Genomic DNA, 17,645 nt, shown 5'->3' on the forward strand with positions numbered 1-17,645 from the left:
TAAGATGAATTCTTCACTTAAGCTTTCTTAAAATGAAGCATTACATAGAAAAGTGAAAAATTATCAGTAGACACAGTGGTCAGCTAAAGTCTCAGTTTCCTCTCTAAAAATAAGTGACAGCATACCTCTGTGTCATTCCCTCTAGCTGTGCCTCCAGGGCAGCAAATAATTTTTATCACGGATCTTTTACAGCAAGGCAACAGTTTCCATGGAAACCACAGGGCAAACATCCATTACTGCTGCCTAGGACTTTATAAGCACACCGAAACTGAGGGAATCGCTTACTTTCAATTATTAATATTTTAAAATTGAGCAGTAGTTAGCTACTTTAATTCTGGTTTTGTTGTGTGTGTCTCTACGAACAAATCAATAGATGAGGAACAAATCAAGAAAATTCTGTGCCCCTCTAGCAACAAAATGAGTCTACAGAAATCAGGAGGGGGAAAAAAAACCCCAGAAAGGTATTAAACCAGTATACATGCCAACCAATGTCATCTCATACAAGACAGCAAATCAGAACAGAAATCAGTGCCGAACTTAGGTAAGAAAGAAGAAATTCCCTTGCACTAGCTCAGGAGAGCATATAAATTTATCTAGGTCAAAATGCTGACTAATCAGGAAAAAAAGACAGTCATAACAACTGAGAAAGTGGCCACTCACCTCTCTCAACAGAGCGTCCTCTTTTTCCTTCTGCTCCAAAAGGCTTTCGAGGTGGTGGACATGCATCTCTGCCTCTGCCAGTCTCCTTGTTCTCTCATGGTCCTCCTCAGTAGCCTTAGCAGAAAGCCCCTTGCTCTGCAACATCTCCAGAAACTTCTTGATGGATTCGTCCCGAGCGTTCAGGGTTTGCTTCTGAGTCTCAATCCGCAGCTCCATCTCCTCCAGAGTCTTTCGAAGGAGGAACAGCTCCTTGGCCTGCCGCTCATGCTCAGTGTGCAGCCTCTGAAAGTTCTCCTCCGTCAGCTCTGCCACGCAAGGCTCACCAGTCCTACTGTTACTATCCTGTTGAAACAGCTGGTTTAGGTCCCTCTGGATCCGCAATTCATCCTGGAGAGCCTGGACTGTCATTTGCATGTGCTGGTATAAAGACAAAAAAGAAAACCCAAATGAGCTTTCCTCCTCAAGTAGCAGAAACAAAGCAGACTACGGGCAATGAGAAAGCAGCTACCACAGCTCTCAGAACCCTGCATTTAGCAAATGAGGATTCACATTATTCTGTTTTACACTGTCTTTAAAACTGATTGAGATAATCTGTACAATGTCAGTAATTTAATTTGTGTTTATTACCAACAGGAAACAAGGTCAGTCTGGCAGCTCCTCACTTTGCTTGACTAAATAAAGACACTGTTCAAGATTAACAGAAGGTATTACACGGAATTGAAGGTGAGGAGTGGGGAAAGGCAGGGGAAACCTATAGGAATACGGACACATCATACAAAAAATTTCACCAAAAAACACAAAGGATGTCAAAATACAAAATGACTTTTAAGTGCTTTACAATTAAGTTAGCACATTAAATAATAAACATATGAGTGCATGCCAGAATGTGCTTAGCACTCCTTATGTGTTAATTTATTTAATCCTCACTATAACACATGTACTATTTTTTTTTTCCATTTCTTTTTTTTTTTTAAACATCTTTATTGAAGTATAATTGCTTCACAATGGTGTGTTAGTTTCTGCTTTATAACAAAGTGAATCAGCTACACATATACACAAGTTCCCATATCTCCTCCCTCCCGCATCTCCCTCCCTCCCACCCTCCCCATCCCACCCCCCCAGGCAGTCACATAGCACCGAGCTGATCTCCCTGTGCTATGTGGCTGCTTCCCACCAGCTATCTATTTTACATTTGGTAGTGTATATATGTCCATGACACTCTTTCACCCTGTCACATCTCACCCCTACTATTATTTGAATTTTATTGATGATGACACCAGGCATACAGAGACTTAAATAACTCACCCCAAGATCACACAGTAAGTAATAGAGCTGGCATTCGAATTAAAGCAATTCTCGCAGCCCACTGAAGCTAGTACCCAAAGGTAATTAGATAACTTGAAGCTTTAAAAACAAAAAACAAAACCCAAAAAAACTGAGGCTGTGTGAGCTATTTATACAGAAAAAGAGAACAATATAAGTGAGTAATTTGAGTAATTAAATGAAAATGTTAGTGCAGATAAGCTAGTAAAATGTTTCAGAGGGTATATCTTTAGCCTGTATCCCTAACGAAGGTATATGAACCTTTAATCTGAATGGATAAATTCTAGAACATTATACAAAGAACCTAAAAGGAAGTTACATCAAGAATCATGTTTTTAGAAATGAAGAAGCAACAACAGAAAATCACCCTTTGTATTCAAGGTATTCAAGGTCTGGCAGTGTGCCACAGTGGAAGGAAACTAACCCACAATCAGAAGACAGGAGTTTTAGTTCCAGCTCTCACACTAAAGAGCAACCTAATTTGGAACACATTGCCATCTTTCTGGATTTCAGATTCCTCATATTTAAAGTGAGGATATAAATGCCTGCACCATTTTTTCGCAGAGCTAATAATATCATTGAAATCTTTGTGGCATATATGTTAAAACGTACATTGTTTAAAATTTTTGGCAAACTGCAAAACAGCAGTAAATATCTCAAGGAAACGATCTGGCAAGTGTACAAGGACGCTCACTGTTGTTTACACCAGCGACAAAATTAGAAACAACCTAAATGGATATTAATAGGTGATGAGTTAAGTAAATGAGAAATGTCCACCCAGTTTAATACTATGCATCAATTTTTTAAAATGTAGATTTATAGTTACTGATAAAAACTACAGTTACAACATATTAAGAGTAAAAAAGCAGATATATAATAGCAAGTATAGGATGATCGCGATTCTAATTTTTAAAAAGTATGAACATGCAGAGACTCTGGGAGGGCTCACGCCAAGGAGAACTTCCCAGAACCTCTGCTGCCAGTGTCCTTGTCCCCACGGTGAAACAGAGCCACCACTCGCCTCTGCAGGAGACCCCCCAACACCAGCAGAGGAATCCAGATGCCATGTCACGAGGACACTCAAGCAGCCCTGGGAGAGGCTTATATTTAGACAAACTGAGGATTCCCACCAGCAACCAGCACCAAATTGCTAGCCAGGAAAACATCAGTGCAAGGAACCCAAGGCTTGCTTTTCTGGACTCATGAATTTTTTTTCCTGGAAGGAGCTATAATCTGTGCTTTAAAAAAAATATGGGAAGTTTATTAAAGAGAAACATTGACTGAAACCATTGAACAGAGAGCATGATAACACAGAGAGGAACTTCTAATGGCCACTGGAGCCAACGGGTCCCACCACCCCCTCCCAGGGTCCCCAACAAGGTGCCTCTGCTACAACCCACCCGGCGGCCCTCCATCCCCCCACAGTCTCCCTTCCTGAGGGCCCCGCGGGTGGCCTCTCGCCAGGACGATGGGTGCCGGCAATGCCTGCTCCCCCCGGGGCAGCCCCTCCCCCTCTGGCCCACATGCCCAGGGCCTGGCCCTGCCCTATGGCAGGCACAGGACAGTCCCACAGCAGGACATGCACCACTGAGCCAACGGCGTGGTGTCCCAAGGAACAACAGGGTGGCTGTTAATTGTACTGCTAATTACTTTCACATTTCCAAGTAAATTCCTATTCCAGTGCTGTGTTATCTAGTTTGGGATCGCAAAGTATGATGGAATGTTTCCCAATTGATTTTACAAATAGCAAAATTCAGTCTTGAATTGGATAAGTACAAATATATGTGATCAATACCATTCACAAACTTAGAAACTGAAGCTTATTAAATACAATTATTACTAAAAAAAAAAAAAAAATAAATAAAAAAAAAAAAAAAAAAAAAAAAAAAAAAGTATGAACATGCAGAGAAAAGTCTAAAAGGATGCAAACAATTACCAGTGTCTGGGTATGGGTAGATTTTACATTTTTCTTCATACTTTTTTGTACTATCTAAATCCCCTACAGTAAGCAAGTAATCAATAAAAAGGGGCATTTTTACCTTTAAAAATAAGAGAAAAGACTTCAGAGATGCCTGCTTGGCTGTGTTCAATTTGCTACCACTTTGGTTAAAAGGGAGGGAACAATAAATATTTACTATAAATAAAAAATATCATAAGAAATAAAAATACTTCTGTAATGTTACACAAGAAATAATTAATGGTTATTTGGGGGAACGGAGGAAGGCAAGAAGGGAAGAAGGGAGGAACGAACTGGAATCACTGGGAGACAACATGTAAGGAAACTTTATTCTATTCCGCATAAAAATTTTTTTAACTGAGGTGTAACTGACATTGAAAATTTTTTAATAATAGCTTTATTGAGACATAATTCACACATACCATAAAGTTCACCGGTTTAAAGTGTGTAAGTCAGCAGTTTTCAGCATATTAAAAGTTATACATTGATCACTACTATCTAATTCTAGAACACTTCCATCACCCCTTAAGAGAAAACCCATATACATCTGCAGTCACTTCCCAGCCACTTCCCATCTTTCTCTCCTCCTAACCCTCCTCTTGAATTTGAACTAAATGTATGTACTACCCACCCAAAAATTAAATTAAAAAAAATGCCTAATGATATTTTTCAGCCTCAAAAAGGAAGGAAATGCTGCCACACGCTGCCACATGGATGGACACCATGCCAAATGAAATGAGCCCGTCACAAAAGACAAATATTACACGAGTCCACTTACATGAGGTCCCTAGAGCAGTCTACCTCACAGAGACAGGAAGCACAAGAGTGGTTGCCAGGGGCTGGGGAGACGGGAGACGGGAGACAGGGAGTAACTGTTTGATGGGTGCAGAGATTCAGTCTTACAGGATGAAGAGTTGTGGAGATGGATGGTGGTGATGGCTGCACAACAGTATGAATGTACCTTATGAACTATACACCTGAAAATTGGTTAAGATGGTAAATTTAACATGGTGAATGTAAGCTGTATTTTACAACGATTTTAAACACTGGGGAAAAAATATACCTGCCATAGAATTCCAAAGTGTTGATATTAAATAATTTACTTATAACTATTGATAAATATTTAGTTTGGTTCTCATTTTCCACTATTATAACAGGCACCTTCACATGTGTATCTCTGCACATTTATCCAAATTTTTCCTGGAGATAAATTCTGAAAGGTGGAATTCCTGGATCAGAGGGTATGCAGTTATGATTTTAATACACACAACAAATGATCTCTAAAAGGGTCTGTACACATTTAAACTTCCACCAAACGATGTCTGAGCACTTTCCTATACCTTTGACAACTGGGTATTTTCTTTCTTCTCTTTCTTTTTTGGGCTTTCCTTTGATTACAAGTAAGACTGAATATCTATTCACATATCTACAGGCGCTTTGTATTCCTTCCTTTGTGACTCATCTGTTCTTGTTCTTTGCTCATTTTGTTTTGGGGACATTTAACCTTTCTCCTAATCCACTTTAAGATCTTTTTATATTTGGAAAACAACCTTTTGCCTGCTGTGCATGTTACAAATATATTTCCAAATCTGTCATTTTTCTTTTAACATAGTTTATAGCAACTTAAATACAGAATTTTTTTAGTGCAAAGATAAGAACCTCTTCTTTTACAGTTTCTGGTTTTGGTATTATGCTTAGCAAGTAGTGAACTTTCAATTATGGCAGTCTTCAAACTCTCGAAAAGCACTGGCTTTTTCTTACGAAAAATAAATTTACAATAAAATTATCAGGTATTTGAATTCATGAATATGATTCTTTAAATAAATTTAACTACCCGCATCATGCTGTAAAGATTCTCAACAGTTGCTGGAGTTCAAAATCCTTAATAAAAAGATGTGTCAAATTGCTAATTCTCTGAAGCCTATAATCAACCTCCAGTTTCATTCTTTACCTTTGGAAGTCAAAAAATCCAAATAAATTCTGAGCAAGTTTACCCCACAGGGAAATATCAGAAGTTAAATTCAACAATGAGAGCTTCCCTGGTGGCGCAGTGGTTGAGAATCTGCCTGCCAATGCAGGGGACACGGGTTCGAGCCCTGGTCTGGGAGAATCCCACATGCCACGGAGCAGCTGGGCCCGTGGGCCACAATTACTGAGCCTGCGCGTCTGGAGCCTGTGCTCCGCAACAAGAGACGCCGCGATAGTGAGAGGCCCGCGCACCGCGATGAAGAGTGGCCCCCGCTCGCCGCAACTAGAGAAAGCCCTCGCACAGAAACGAAGACCCAACACAGCCAAAAATAAATAAATAAATTAATTAATTAAAAAAAAAAAAATTCAACAATGAAACTGATTTCTAGGTACAACTGTCCCTCCTTTTCTGGACACTCATCACCAAATTCATTCAAATCAGGAGAAACAGATGTTGATGACAGCTAACAGTCTCACATACACTTTAGCACTTGTGATTATACTAGCATGGCAAGCACTGTTTTGGTGAAGAAAGAAAATACAACGACTAATGTGCCCTGCTTCTTCAGCTCTGCTTGCACCCATTTTACTGGAATACAGAATTAAAATGATGCTCTGACTGGTAGCCGAGAAGGCTACACAGCAATTTTCTCCATTGAAATGGGAATCAGCACCCCTTCTTTAGGCTACATTCAAGCTAGATTCACTTTATTAAAATTCCTGCCAACTCCCCTGGGAGAAGAAAGCAGCAGCAGGCAATAAGCCAGGCTGCTCTTTCTCTAGCACATTCATACTGAAGATAAAGGGAGCATATCTGCACATATCACAGACATTTACCATGACCGACCAAAAACACATGCTGAATTTAGCAGGACAATCTCAGTTGTCAGATATTAGGAAAATTTCTATTTGGGAATTCTGCTTATGACACTCTCCAAAATGATCTCACACTTCTCACATTCCAAATTGTACACCAACACTCACTAGTCTACTTCTGCTCACTCTAACACTCAGCTTGAGCTGGAAGACTGGAAAAATAACTGTTTAAAATTTAGTCCAAGGATTGTACTAAAATTACACCAAGCTGTATCTCAATGAAATGGTAGGATGTTGTGAACAATAGTAATGAAAATTCTTAAATCTCTGATAGGGTTTATGATCATTTTTTAGAAAAATACATCTCAAAAACAACAAAACATCACAACAATGCTTCATATATTTTAGACAAATATCAGAAGCTCTTCTGAGGCAAAACTTCCATTAGTTTCTCTGAACAAGAGAACGCTTTGATCCAGTTTATCCTGATTTCTAAAATGACAGAACCAAGGAGTCTAGAGCTATTTTTAGTTACAGAAAAAGAATATTATGGATACATGAAAACGGTCATCATCACAAACATTATACTGTATCCCAGAGAGTTCAATGCACTATTTGTCAAGATAACCATTAGAAAAAATACCAGTACTGCATCCTATTATGTTAAATTAAGAACGATTTTTTTCCTGAAACATGTAAATACATACATTGAGGAAACTTTATCAATGCAAGATGCAAAAGAGTTTATAGTAATTCTTACTGACATCACCCAAGTCGATCCTCAGGCTCTGTGATGTTCTGATCTGTGCTGTACCGTATGTGTCCCTAAGAAGAGCACTTACCAGCCCAATCTGCAATTTATTTCTTTGTATCTGTCTTCAAGAAAAACTTTCTAGAACTTGGGACTTTCATCTTGTTACTCTAGGGCACGGCACAGTGTTTGGTATAGTAAGTGCTCAATAAATTTTTGATGAAAGATTGACAAAAACAAATTTTCACGCATTATTTTGAAAGTAAATGGCTACTGGATAGTAGATGCAAATCAAGTCCCTGGAAAATTATATCTTTCCCCTATAACAGAGAGAATTACTCTTATTCTGTAACAATTAGTTCCTTACCAGCTAACACACAAAAAATTCTATCTCAAATACAAACTGGCCAAAATACTAAATGCAATCCTAATGTTTAAGAGAATGTTAATTATACACTCTGGATTTATTTGTGTTTGATCTGAAGTGAAGAGAAGCATTTTCAAATAATTAACTGTCAACAAGAATCTTTTATACTTTTAATACTATATACAACATACACCAAAAGTGTAGGATAGAGTTCTTATCCAAAAACAGAGCTTACAAAGTGGTAAAACTTAATAGCTATATATACACACTCACAAACCAGCACTATACCTTGTTATAAATTTTAAATTAAGACTATTCAAGAACGAGAAATGGGACACATAAAAGCACTTATTATATATGCAACATACTCAAATGAAGTTCAGATTCTATAAGATCACTATGATTTGGATTCATGAATCTTTAATAGGAAAAGAAAGTATTCTAATTTCTATCATTTTAGAAGAAACTCAAAGTTTTTTAATGAGTCTGAACCTCCAAGACTGAGACAAAGCAAGAGCCTCTAGGTAGTTCATTTCGTCTGATCATTAGTCTAGTATTCTTTCCGTTGATTCTTTCAGTTGCTGACAAGGATTTATTTTCTGTGCAGCAAAGCACACTGTAAACTCTCAAATGTTAAACCAAAACCAAGTTCTCAGACTGATCTAAATAAACACCAGCAAGAGACATACTACAATGCAAGAAACAACCATACCAGAATTCAAATGGATAGATTAAATTGTTTAAATGAATGCTACTTTGAGCTTATTCTCCTCTAAAAAAGATGTCAGAGTCAAGAAAATGAACAAGCAATTATTCCAGATTCCTAGCAGCTACTCTCTGCTACTGAATCCAGGAGAGAAAAAAGAACATCTGCCTTTATGCCAGCATAACCCAGAGGAGAAATTAAAGAATAAACAAAAATACTATCAAAATGGGGAAGTCCCGAGGTCATAATACATTCTATTATTGTGTGCTCATCAAGACAACAACTCAAGTGACAATAAACTGATTTTAGTACAAGTTCTAGAAATTCCAAATAGCTTTCAGTTACCCAAACTCCCATACCATTTACTTACCCCTTAACCTCTACTTAAAGAGTATATGTATATGTATAACTGATTCACTTCGTTATAAAGCAGAAAACTAACACACCATTGTAAAGCAATTACACTCCAATAAAGATGTTAAATAAATAAATAAAATAAATATAAATAAAGAATATCCTCTACCCGTTCCCTCACTTTCACTCCCAGCTAAATCCTACCTGTCCTTTCATCCTTAGGTCAGGCATTACCTCCTCTACAAAGCCTGTCTGACTCTCAAACTGAACAAAAGGCAGAACTAGAGAGGAAGGAATGGGTGGAGGAAGAAAAGTACAGAAAGAAGAAAAGATAATATCCCAAACCAGATATTACAGTAGTAAAAATATCATCCTAAGCAATGTCAGGATTGAAGACGTCATTCCATTAAAAAATAACATCAAAATAAAAAATTTTTTAACCTTAAAAGTAAAATCAACCAGCAGAGGGATCCTATAGTAACCATTTCCATAGTGTTTAACTTGAGAATGCTCAGTACTAACAAAGCAAAGGCAGAATTAAATACAAGGGACCATAAAGGTACTGTTCAGTCTAGCAGCATTTTAAGTATCAACCTCACTTCTTTCTTCATGCTCTACAACCCAAAAGTTTCAAGCACCTGCAACAGACGTCAATGAGGTTAACAAAATTCCCAGATTTAGTCCCTGAAATACTAGTATATAAATCAAGAAGAAGGGTGAAGAAAGAAGGGTAAAGAAAGAAGAGTTAAGCGATACCTATCAGCTGTGAACATGTTAAGAGCTAACCCTGGCAATGCTACAACTGGGAGTGGATTCAGCTGAATAAACACACACCGGAGGCAGCAGCTTGACTGTGAGGTGGCGGGGGGGGGGGGGGTCCCCTGCTGGCATAAAGCTAACGGGCTAATGTCTGTGTCCCACAGAGCTATGTCAACACTGAAGTCACTGTGTGCCCAAAGCTTTCCAGAAGCTATAGAATTCCTTTATCCTTTTTTTCCCCCCCTTTTCCTCCAGAGAAAGAGAAGAGGCAAGGAAGACTGATATTGAGGGAGAGTACAAAGAGATCATGACCTTACGATCTTACAAAAAAGCACTCCTGTACACTGCCATTGTTTAAGATGCTTTCACACACACTATCACTAAACTGTGTTAAACTGAAATGAAGCCCATCAAAATTATTTACATAAATAATTCTGTCTTGGGGAGAAAATAGCATAGAACATATACAAAGAACATCAGCTAACCAGAATAAACCAACCAAATTACTCACATTTTTTTCAAGACTTACCTCTTTAATAATGGGCTTTCTTGTAAAAATCAAATCTATACTAGGCAACTGATAGACTACAACAGTCCACTATTGTATTTTGTTCTAGAGATGCTAAGACCAAGTGCAGTTAAGACAAGAGAAGGAAACCAAAGGTATAAGAATTAGAAAGCAAGAAAGTCATTATACAGAGATTGTAGGATGAAAACTCAGATGAAATTACAGACAAAATATCTGTATAATTAAGAGTCCAGCAAGGGACTTCCCTGGTGGTCCAGTGGTTAAGAATCCACCTTCTAATGCAGAGGACGTGGGTTCTGCATCCCACATGCCACGGGGCAACTCAGCTCACGTGCCACAACTGCAGAGCCCACCAGAGCCCATGCGCTCTGGAGCCCGCGCACCGCAATGAAAGATCCTGCGTGCCGCAAGGAATATCCCGCGTGCAGCAAATAAGACCTGACGCAGCCAAAAAATAAAACAAATAAATAATTAAATATTTTAAAAAAAAGAGTTTAGCAAGCCTGGCACATATAAGATCAACATATAAAATTTAACTGTATTTCTCTACAAGGAACAAATCTTTAAAAAGTGTAATTAAAAAGAGAGAGAAAGAGAATCTTGATAAATAAAACCAAAGAAGCATCTGGGGATAAAATAACAATAAAAAGTCAAACTATTATGGAGAAAATCATAATTGTTTCAAGAGCAAAACACCAAGGTATAAATATTATTTTTTTTGTATACAATCCCTTAATTTTTCCATGGCAACCATCAAATAAGGCATATCAAAGACTCTTTTGCACATGCTTCTGTAAAAATGTTAAGTAGATAAAAGAAATCTTTAAAAATTAATAAAATTTTTTTGAAAATCAATTTAGGTAGTAAACAGACAATACAAAAGATTGCTTCATGTTTTAACAGCATGTTGAGAAGAAATAAAACCATATGGGATCTTCACGGGGTATTTAAAAGGAAAATACATTTGTTTTCTCGACTCTCACCAATTTTATCACATAAACTCCAATAAATACATGTGTTACCATTATTTTCATTCATCTCCTACATCCATATTTACTCATCGCGTTGTATTTTCAATTTGAATACTTAGGTCTATGATCACAAAATCTTTCACTTCACTTCAGCTGACTGCATACTTTTAGGGGAAAGTTAAACATGCACTTACCCTATGACCCAGCGATTCCACTCCTAGATATTTCCGCAAGAGTAATAAAAACATGGCCACAAACACATCTGTATAAAAATGTTTACAACCGCTTTATTCATAAGAGCCAAAACTGGAAACAACCTCATCAACAGGAGAATGGATAAATTGATTATGCAGTATCCATGCAATGAAAACTACTCAATATTAGGATGACTATGGATACATGCAACAACACGAATAAACTTTAAAAAAAATATATAGTACACTGAGCAAAAGAAGCCAAACACAACAGAGTACAGACTATATGGTTCCATGTATAGGAGGTTCTAGAGCAGGCAAAACTAATCTAAAGTGAAAGGAATTAGAACACTATCTATGTGTTCGGGGCAGGGAAAATACGGATTGGGAAGGAGCTCAAGGGAACCTTATGGGATGATGGAAATGTTCTATATCTTCGTAAGACTGCATTATACGACTACTGGCATTTGTCAAAACTCATGGAACTATGATACGGAAGATCCATGTATTTTGCTGTATGTAAACTATACTCCAACAAAAAATAAATATATTAAAAGAGAAAAAAGTAACAGACATAGGTCAGAAAAGGGAAAAGTAAATAAATATTCAAGAAAATTTCTTAACAAGTAGGAATGACTTCACTTAAAAGAAAAAAGAATAATTTAGTTGATTTTAAGAACACTTCCAGTCCCAACATGTATTATGCTCTATCACCTAATTCAATCGTAACCCTGCATTCTTAAAAAGGTTAGAGAAGAAAGCAGAAGCTCGGGGCTACAGAGACTCATTCAAATATACAACAACGTATGGAAATCACCATCAACAATTTGCCTTATTTGTTTCAGATATCTCTCTCTCTCTCCCCCACCCCTCACTGTTGCTTATTTAAAATTCACAGAAGTGATGTCATCTGTTCTTGATTCTCTTTGCAAATTGCTCATGTTACTCAACATAATGTGTCTGAGAATGTAAAATGGTATAGCCACTATAGGAAACAGTAATGGAGGTTCCTCAAAAAATTAAAAATAGAACTGCCATTAGATCCAGCAATTCCACTTCTGAGTTTTTATCCAAAGAAAACAAAAATAACTAACTCGAAAAGATATCCACACCCCCATGTTCACTACAGCATTATTTATAATACCCAAGATATAGAAACAACCTAAGTGTCCATCAATGGATGAATGGATAAAGAAAATGTGGTGTGTATATCTATACACATATGTGTATAGATATACACAATGGGATATTATTCAGCCATAAAATAAAATCAAATCTTACCATTTCAGAGGGTGGGGGGGGAACCACAAGCTCACTGGTAGAGAACAGATTGGTGGTTGCCAGGGGTGGGGGACAGGGAGTGGGTGAAATGGGTAAAGGGAGTCAAAAGGTACAAACTTCCAGTTATAAAAATAAATAAGTCCTGGGAATATAATGTACAGCATGGTGACTATAGTTAATAACACTGTATTACATATTTCAAAGTTGCTAAGAGAGTAGATCTTAAAAGTTCTCATCCCAAGAAAAAAAAGTTCTTTGTAACTATGTGTGGTGATGGATGTTAACCAGACCCAGTGTGTTGATCATTTTGTAATGTATCCCAATAGCAAAATATTGAAACTAATATAATATGTCAACAATACTTCAATTTTTTAAAAACGTGTTTGAGATTTATCCACACTGATATACATAACTCTAGCTCATTCACTTTTTTTTTTTAATTAATTAATTAATTTATTTATGGCTGTGTTGGGTCTTCGTTTCTGTGCGAGGGCTTTCTTTAGTTGCGGCGAGCGGGGGCCACTCTTCATCGCGGTGCGCGGGCCTCTTACTATCGCGGCCTCTCTTGTTGCGGAGCACAGGCTCCAGATGCGCAGGCTCAGTAGTTGTGGCTCACGGGCCCAGTTGCTCCGCGGCATGTGGGATCTTCCCAGACCAGGGCTCGAACCCGTGTCCCCTGCATTGGCAGGCAGATTCTCAACCACTGCGCCACCAGGGAAGCCCTCATTCACTTTTATGAACTGTATAATACAGGTTTCACAATTCCTTATCCAAAATTCTAAAATCCAAAGAGCTTTAAAAAGACTAAATTTTTCTCCAAGCTTAATGGAAAAACCTGACTCAACTGCTATGAGGCTATTTACCATTTATTTATCCAATTTAATATGAATATTCCTAAGTTTTGCTACAGATTTAATATGTTTGATTACTGGGTATTGTCCAGATCCCAATGGGAGTATTACACAATATACAGTTTATATACTGGATTACCTTTCAAAATCTGAAAAACATCTGAATTCCAACATACATGTGCCCTAAGTATTTTGGAGGAAGGGACTGTGTACTCATATTCCATTTTGTGAATAAATACCAACTTATCCACTCACCTACTTGAGGAACAGTTAGATATTTTTCCACTTTTTTCACTGTTACGACAAGCACATGTACATCTACCTGTCTCCTTGTGCACATGTGCAAAAGTTTCTCTCAAGGAGACACACAGAAATGAAACTGCCAGGTAGTAGAGCGTGTCTTCAACCTTACTGGTCATTTAAATGTACCTTTTTCAATTTACTATAAACAAGATGCATGACACAGATGATAAAAGGGAGCAGATATCCAGCCTATAACTTTCATATCTACAGAACCATTAATCATATAACACTTTCCATTAATCATAAAACCACTTTCCTAGAAGGAAATTTTTGGTGGAAATGGATTGGGTTGTTACTTTAAAAAAAAAAAAGAAAAGAAAAGCTAAATGATTGTGCATTCAATTCCATCCATAAGGAATAAAGACTGTTTTCAAAGAAAGTTATTACTTATGAAGCTACTTTAATTAGCAGAGCCCAAGTATCGCTGTTAAGGCTTGAGAATTTTTTTTAAAAAGCAAAAATTCTATCCATAGGATCTTTTCTCTCTGAAAGAAGGAATGAGAGAAGAAACAGAAAAGATTGGAAAGAATCCTAATTTCTCTCCGCTCACCCTACTTCCTAAAATGGCATCTTTCCCTGAGAATCCCCACAAAATACAACTACTTTAATCTCAGTACCAAAATTTTGATGTCAAAGATTCCTATAAAAATGATCTTAGAGATAAGGACACTGAAAATCTGAAAGCAACAATAATCAACAGTTTCAAGAATTTCCTTTCTATCCCTTTCATATTTATTGGAAAATAAATAAATAAGCAGGCTTCTTTTTCTCTCAGGTATTTGAGAAACAAAAAAGTAACACAGGGATACCTGATTCATTACTAATGTTTAAAATATTTTTAAACTAAACTTATGAATTGGGATAGATGCTTATATAATTCTTTGTTTCTGACAGCTTTTAAGAACACATTCTTTGATCCCCATATTATAAGGAAAATTGGCTTTTTAAATAAAGCTACTTGCTTAACCCAAGGTATCTAAACAAAAACAAGAAAACTTAAATGAGAGGTTCACAAAGGAACATTTGATGACGTTAGTGGACCTAAAATATGTCATATTTCTTATACAGACTTAAGCAAAAGAAAATATGAATCCCAACGTATAGACAAGTGCCACAAAAACACAAAACCTACAGGAACACAAGAACAGCACTTTATCCTAGGTGGAAAAACGAACCCCTAGCCTATTTCAATACCAGAAGAATGACAGATTCTGAGAGGGCTCCGGCTACCTTGGGAGTTCTCTCCATCAAGAACAAGAACTAGTAATTAACATGAAAGAGTCCATTTCAGACAATTCTGCCCACAAAGGAGGCAGCGCTGTTGAAAAATAAACTTAACCAAACATTGGAGAACAGAAAAAAAATACTGAAGTATAATCCCTCACTGATGGAAGAAAGATCTTTAGTTAGTAGCAGGCATTAAGCTCCCTGACAGAGATACCATGGCAGGTGGGTATAATAAACATGGTCTGTCTCCATATAAAGGTAGATAAGACAGATAACGGTGGATAAGAGAGTCATTAATCCCAACAGCAACAAAAATACACAATTATAATTGCAAACAGGGATAAAAGCTATAAATCCAAGGTAGTAAAAGATAAGAGAAGATTTGGGGGCTGGGTGAGATCTGAAGAATAAGTTAACTTCCATTAACTATTTAAAGACACAACACTTCTACTGTGAGGAGAAGACTACTTAGGTGAAGACCCTCAAGAAGGAGGGGGCACAGCACATTTGAGGGATTAAGGAGACTGAGCACCAAGGAAGTGTGACAAGAGTTTTGGACTTTAAGGGCAACAGGAAGCCCTGAAAAAGTTTTGAGCAGAGTACGATCATCTCTACCATCATCACTAACAGTGATGCCGGGCACCTACTACCACATTTAATTCTTAGAACAAGTACATGAGGTAAGAATTATATAACCATTTTACAGATGAGGAAACTAAGGTTTGGAAAGACTTAGCAGCCTGCCAAGCTCACATAACTAGTGAGTGGTGGAGCCAGGATTCAAACATCACATGGGCACTTTCAAAAGCTCAGACTGAAAAAAAAAAAAAAAAAAAAAGCTCAGACTGGCTGCAATGAGGCTGCATACCAGGGGGAAACAGAAAGACGGGAAAATTGGGAGACCGCTGCAATAATGTCAGCCAACAGCGACATGACCAAACTATGACAGTGGCTGTGGGGTGGGAAAATAGATGGCTTACAGAAATACTTCAGAGAAAAAAGATCACCAGGATTTGACTGGCAGGGTGGGAAATGAGGGAGTGAAGCAATCAAGGAAAATTCTGAAGTTTCTGACTTAAACACCATGGACAAGTTGGTGGCACCATAAACAAAAATGGGAAAAAATAAGGAAGGACCAGAATTGAGGGGAAATCTTGAGCTGAATGTAATGTGCTTTTGAGATGCTGAGAAAAGGTTTGAGGGAGCAACTGGGCATGTGGGTCTGGAGCTTAGAGGAATGGTATGAGCTAAATAAAGATGTTAAGTGTGGAAGCTCTGATACACAGATGTTAACTGAGGCCAAGGCAGTGAATGAGCCTCCCTAGGAAAAGAAAACACAGCAAGAGGAGATAGTCATAGGACCGATTCAACATTAGATGGCAGGCAGAGGGTAAGAGGCGGCCAAAGGAGACAAGAGGAGCAGTCAGAGAAGTCGGTAGAAATCAGGAAAACTGTGTCACAGAAACTGAAAGAAGTTGAAAAGGACCCTTTCTCTAAGGGGAGAACACAGACCAAGAAAGATCTGGCTCTGGGTTCAATTCCTGGTTCCATCAGGATGACTTCAGTGAAGTTAACTAAATACTCTGAGCCTTAATTTATTAATCTATACTATGAACATTATGAAACTGAATCTACAGGGTTATTATAATAATTAGCAGTAAGACAGAACACCTATCACACTGTAAATTATCAATAAATGGCAGTTACTGTTGTTGCTCCTGTTTGTAAAACCAAAAGGTTTGGTTAGTGGCTTACTGAACCCAGCCCTGGGAAGGCCTAGGGGTTCTAAAGAACATCTTCAGGGAATGCCTGGCAGGGCCACACTGGGGCATCTGGGCTCCCCAGTCCTGTCTCAATCAGAACAGCTTTGCCTTCTTTTTCATTTTACTTCTTAAAATAAGTTTTAGGCACTTGCCTGGTGGCACCGTGGTTGGGAATCCACCTGCCAATGCAGGGGACACGGGTTCGAGCCCTGGTCCGGGAAGATCCCACATGCCGCACAGCAACTAAGCCCGTGCACCACAACTACTGAGCCTGTGCTCTAGATCCCGGCTCCACAACAAGAGAGGCCACCGCAATGAGAAGCCTGCGCCCCACGCCGCTCGCCGCAACTAGGAAAAGCCTGTGCGCAGCAACGAAGACCCAACACAGCCAAAAAATAAATTAGTTAATTAATAAATAATAAGTTTTATTTTCATATCTGAATAATATTCATTTGAAAAAGGGGTCTGCAGCTTAAAGTGTTTTTCAAAAAGCAATGACTGGATCATCTCAATAGTCCCTTCAATTCATTTGGATTACAGCTTGTAATTCTTTTTTTTTTTTCTTTTTTTGAATTTTTGAAGTTTGTTTTATTTATTTTTTTATACAGCAGGTTCTTATTAGTTATCTATTTTATACATATTAGTGTATACATGGCAATCCCAATCTCCCAGTTCATCCCACCACCACCCACCCTCCCCGCCACTTTCCCCCCTTGGTGCCCATACGTTTGTTCTCTACATCTGTGTCTATTTCTGCCCTGAAAACCGGTTCATCTGTACCATTTACAGCTTGTAATTCTTCACCAAAGTAAAACATGTGAGAAATAAGGACAAAACAACACACTTGATAACATAATCCCTAACA

The 17,645-nt window shown here is 37.9% G+C and overlaps 1 protein-coding gene across 1 annotated transcript in view; it reads right to left on the reverse strand.

The window, feature by feature from the left end:
* The window catches only part of LOC132362761 (ELKS/Rab6-interacting/CAST family member 1-like), a 130,702-nt gene that overhangs the window by 101,299 nt on the left and 11,758 nt on the right, over positions 1-17,645 (reverse strand). The window contains 1 exon segment of the mRNA XM_059917736.1: positions 661-1,077. Coding sequence (XP_059773719.1) covers positions 661-1,077 — 417 coding nt within the window.

The sequence above is a fragment of the Balaenoptera ricei genome, chromosome 3 (genome assembly GCF_028023285.1).
Source record: "Balaenoptera ricei isolate mBalRic1 chromosome 3, mBalRic1.hap2, whole genome shotgun sequence".
Lineage (NCBI taxonomy): Eukaryota > Metazoa > Chordata > Mammalia > Artiodactyla > Balaenopteridae > Balaenoptera > Balaenoptera ricei.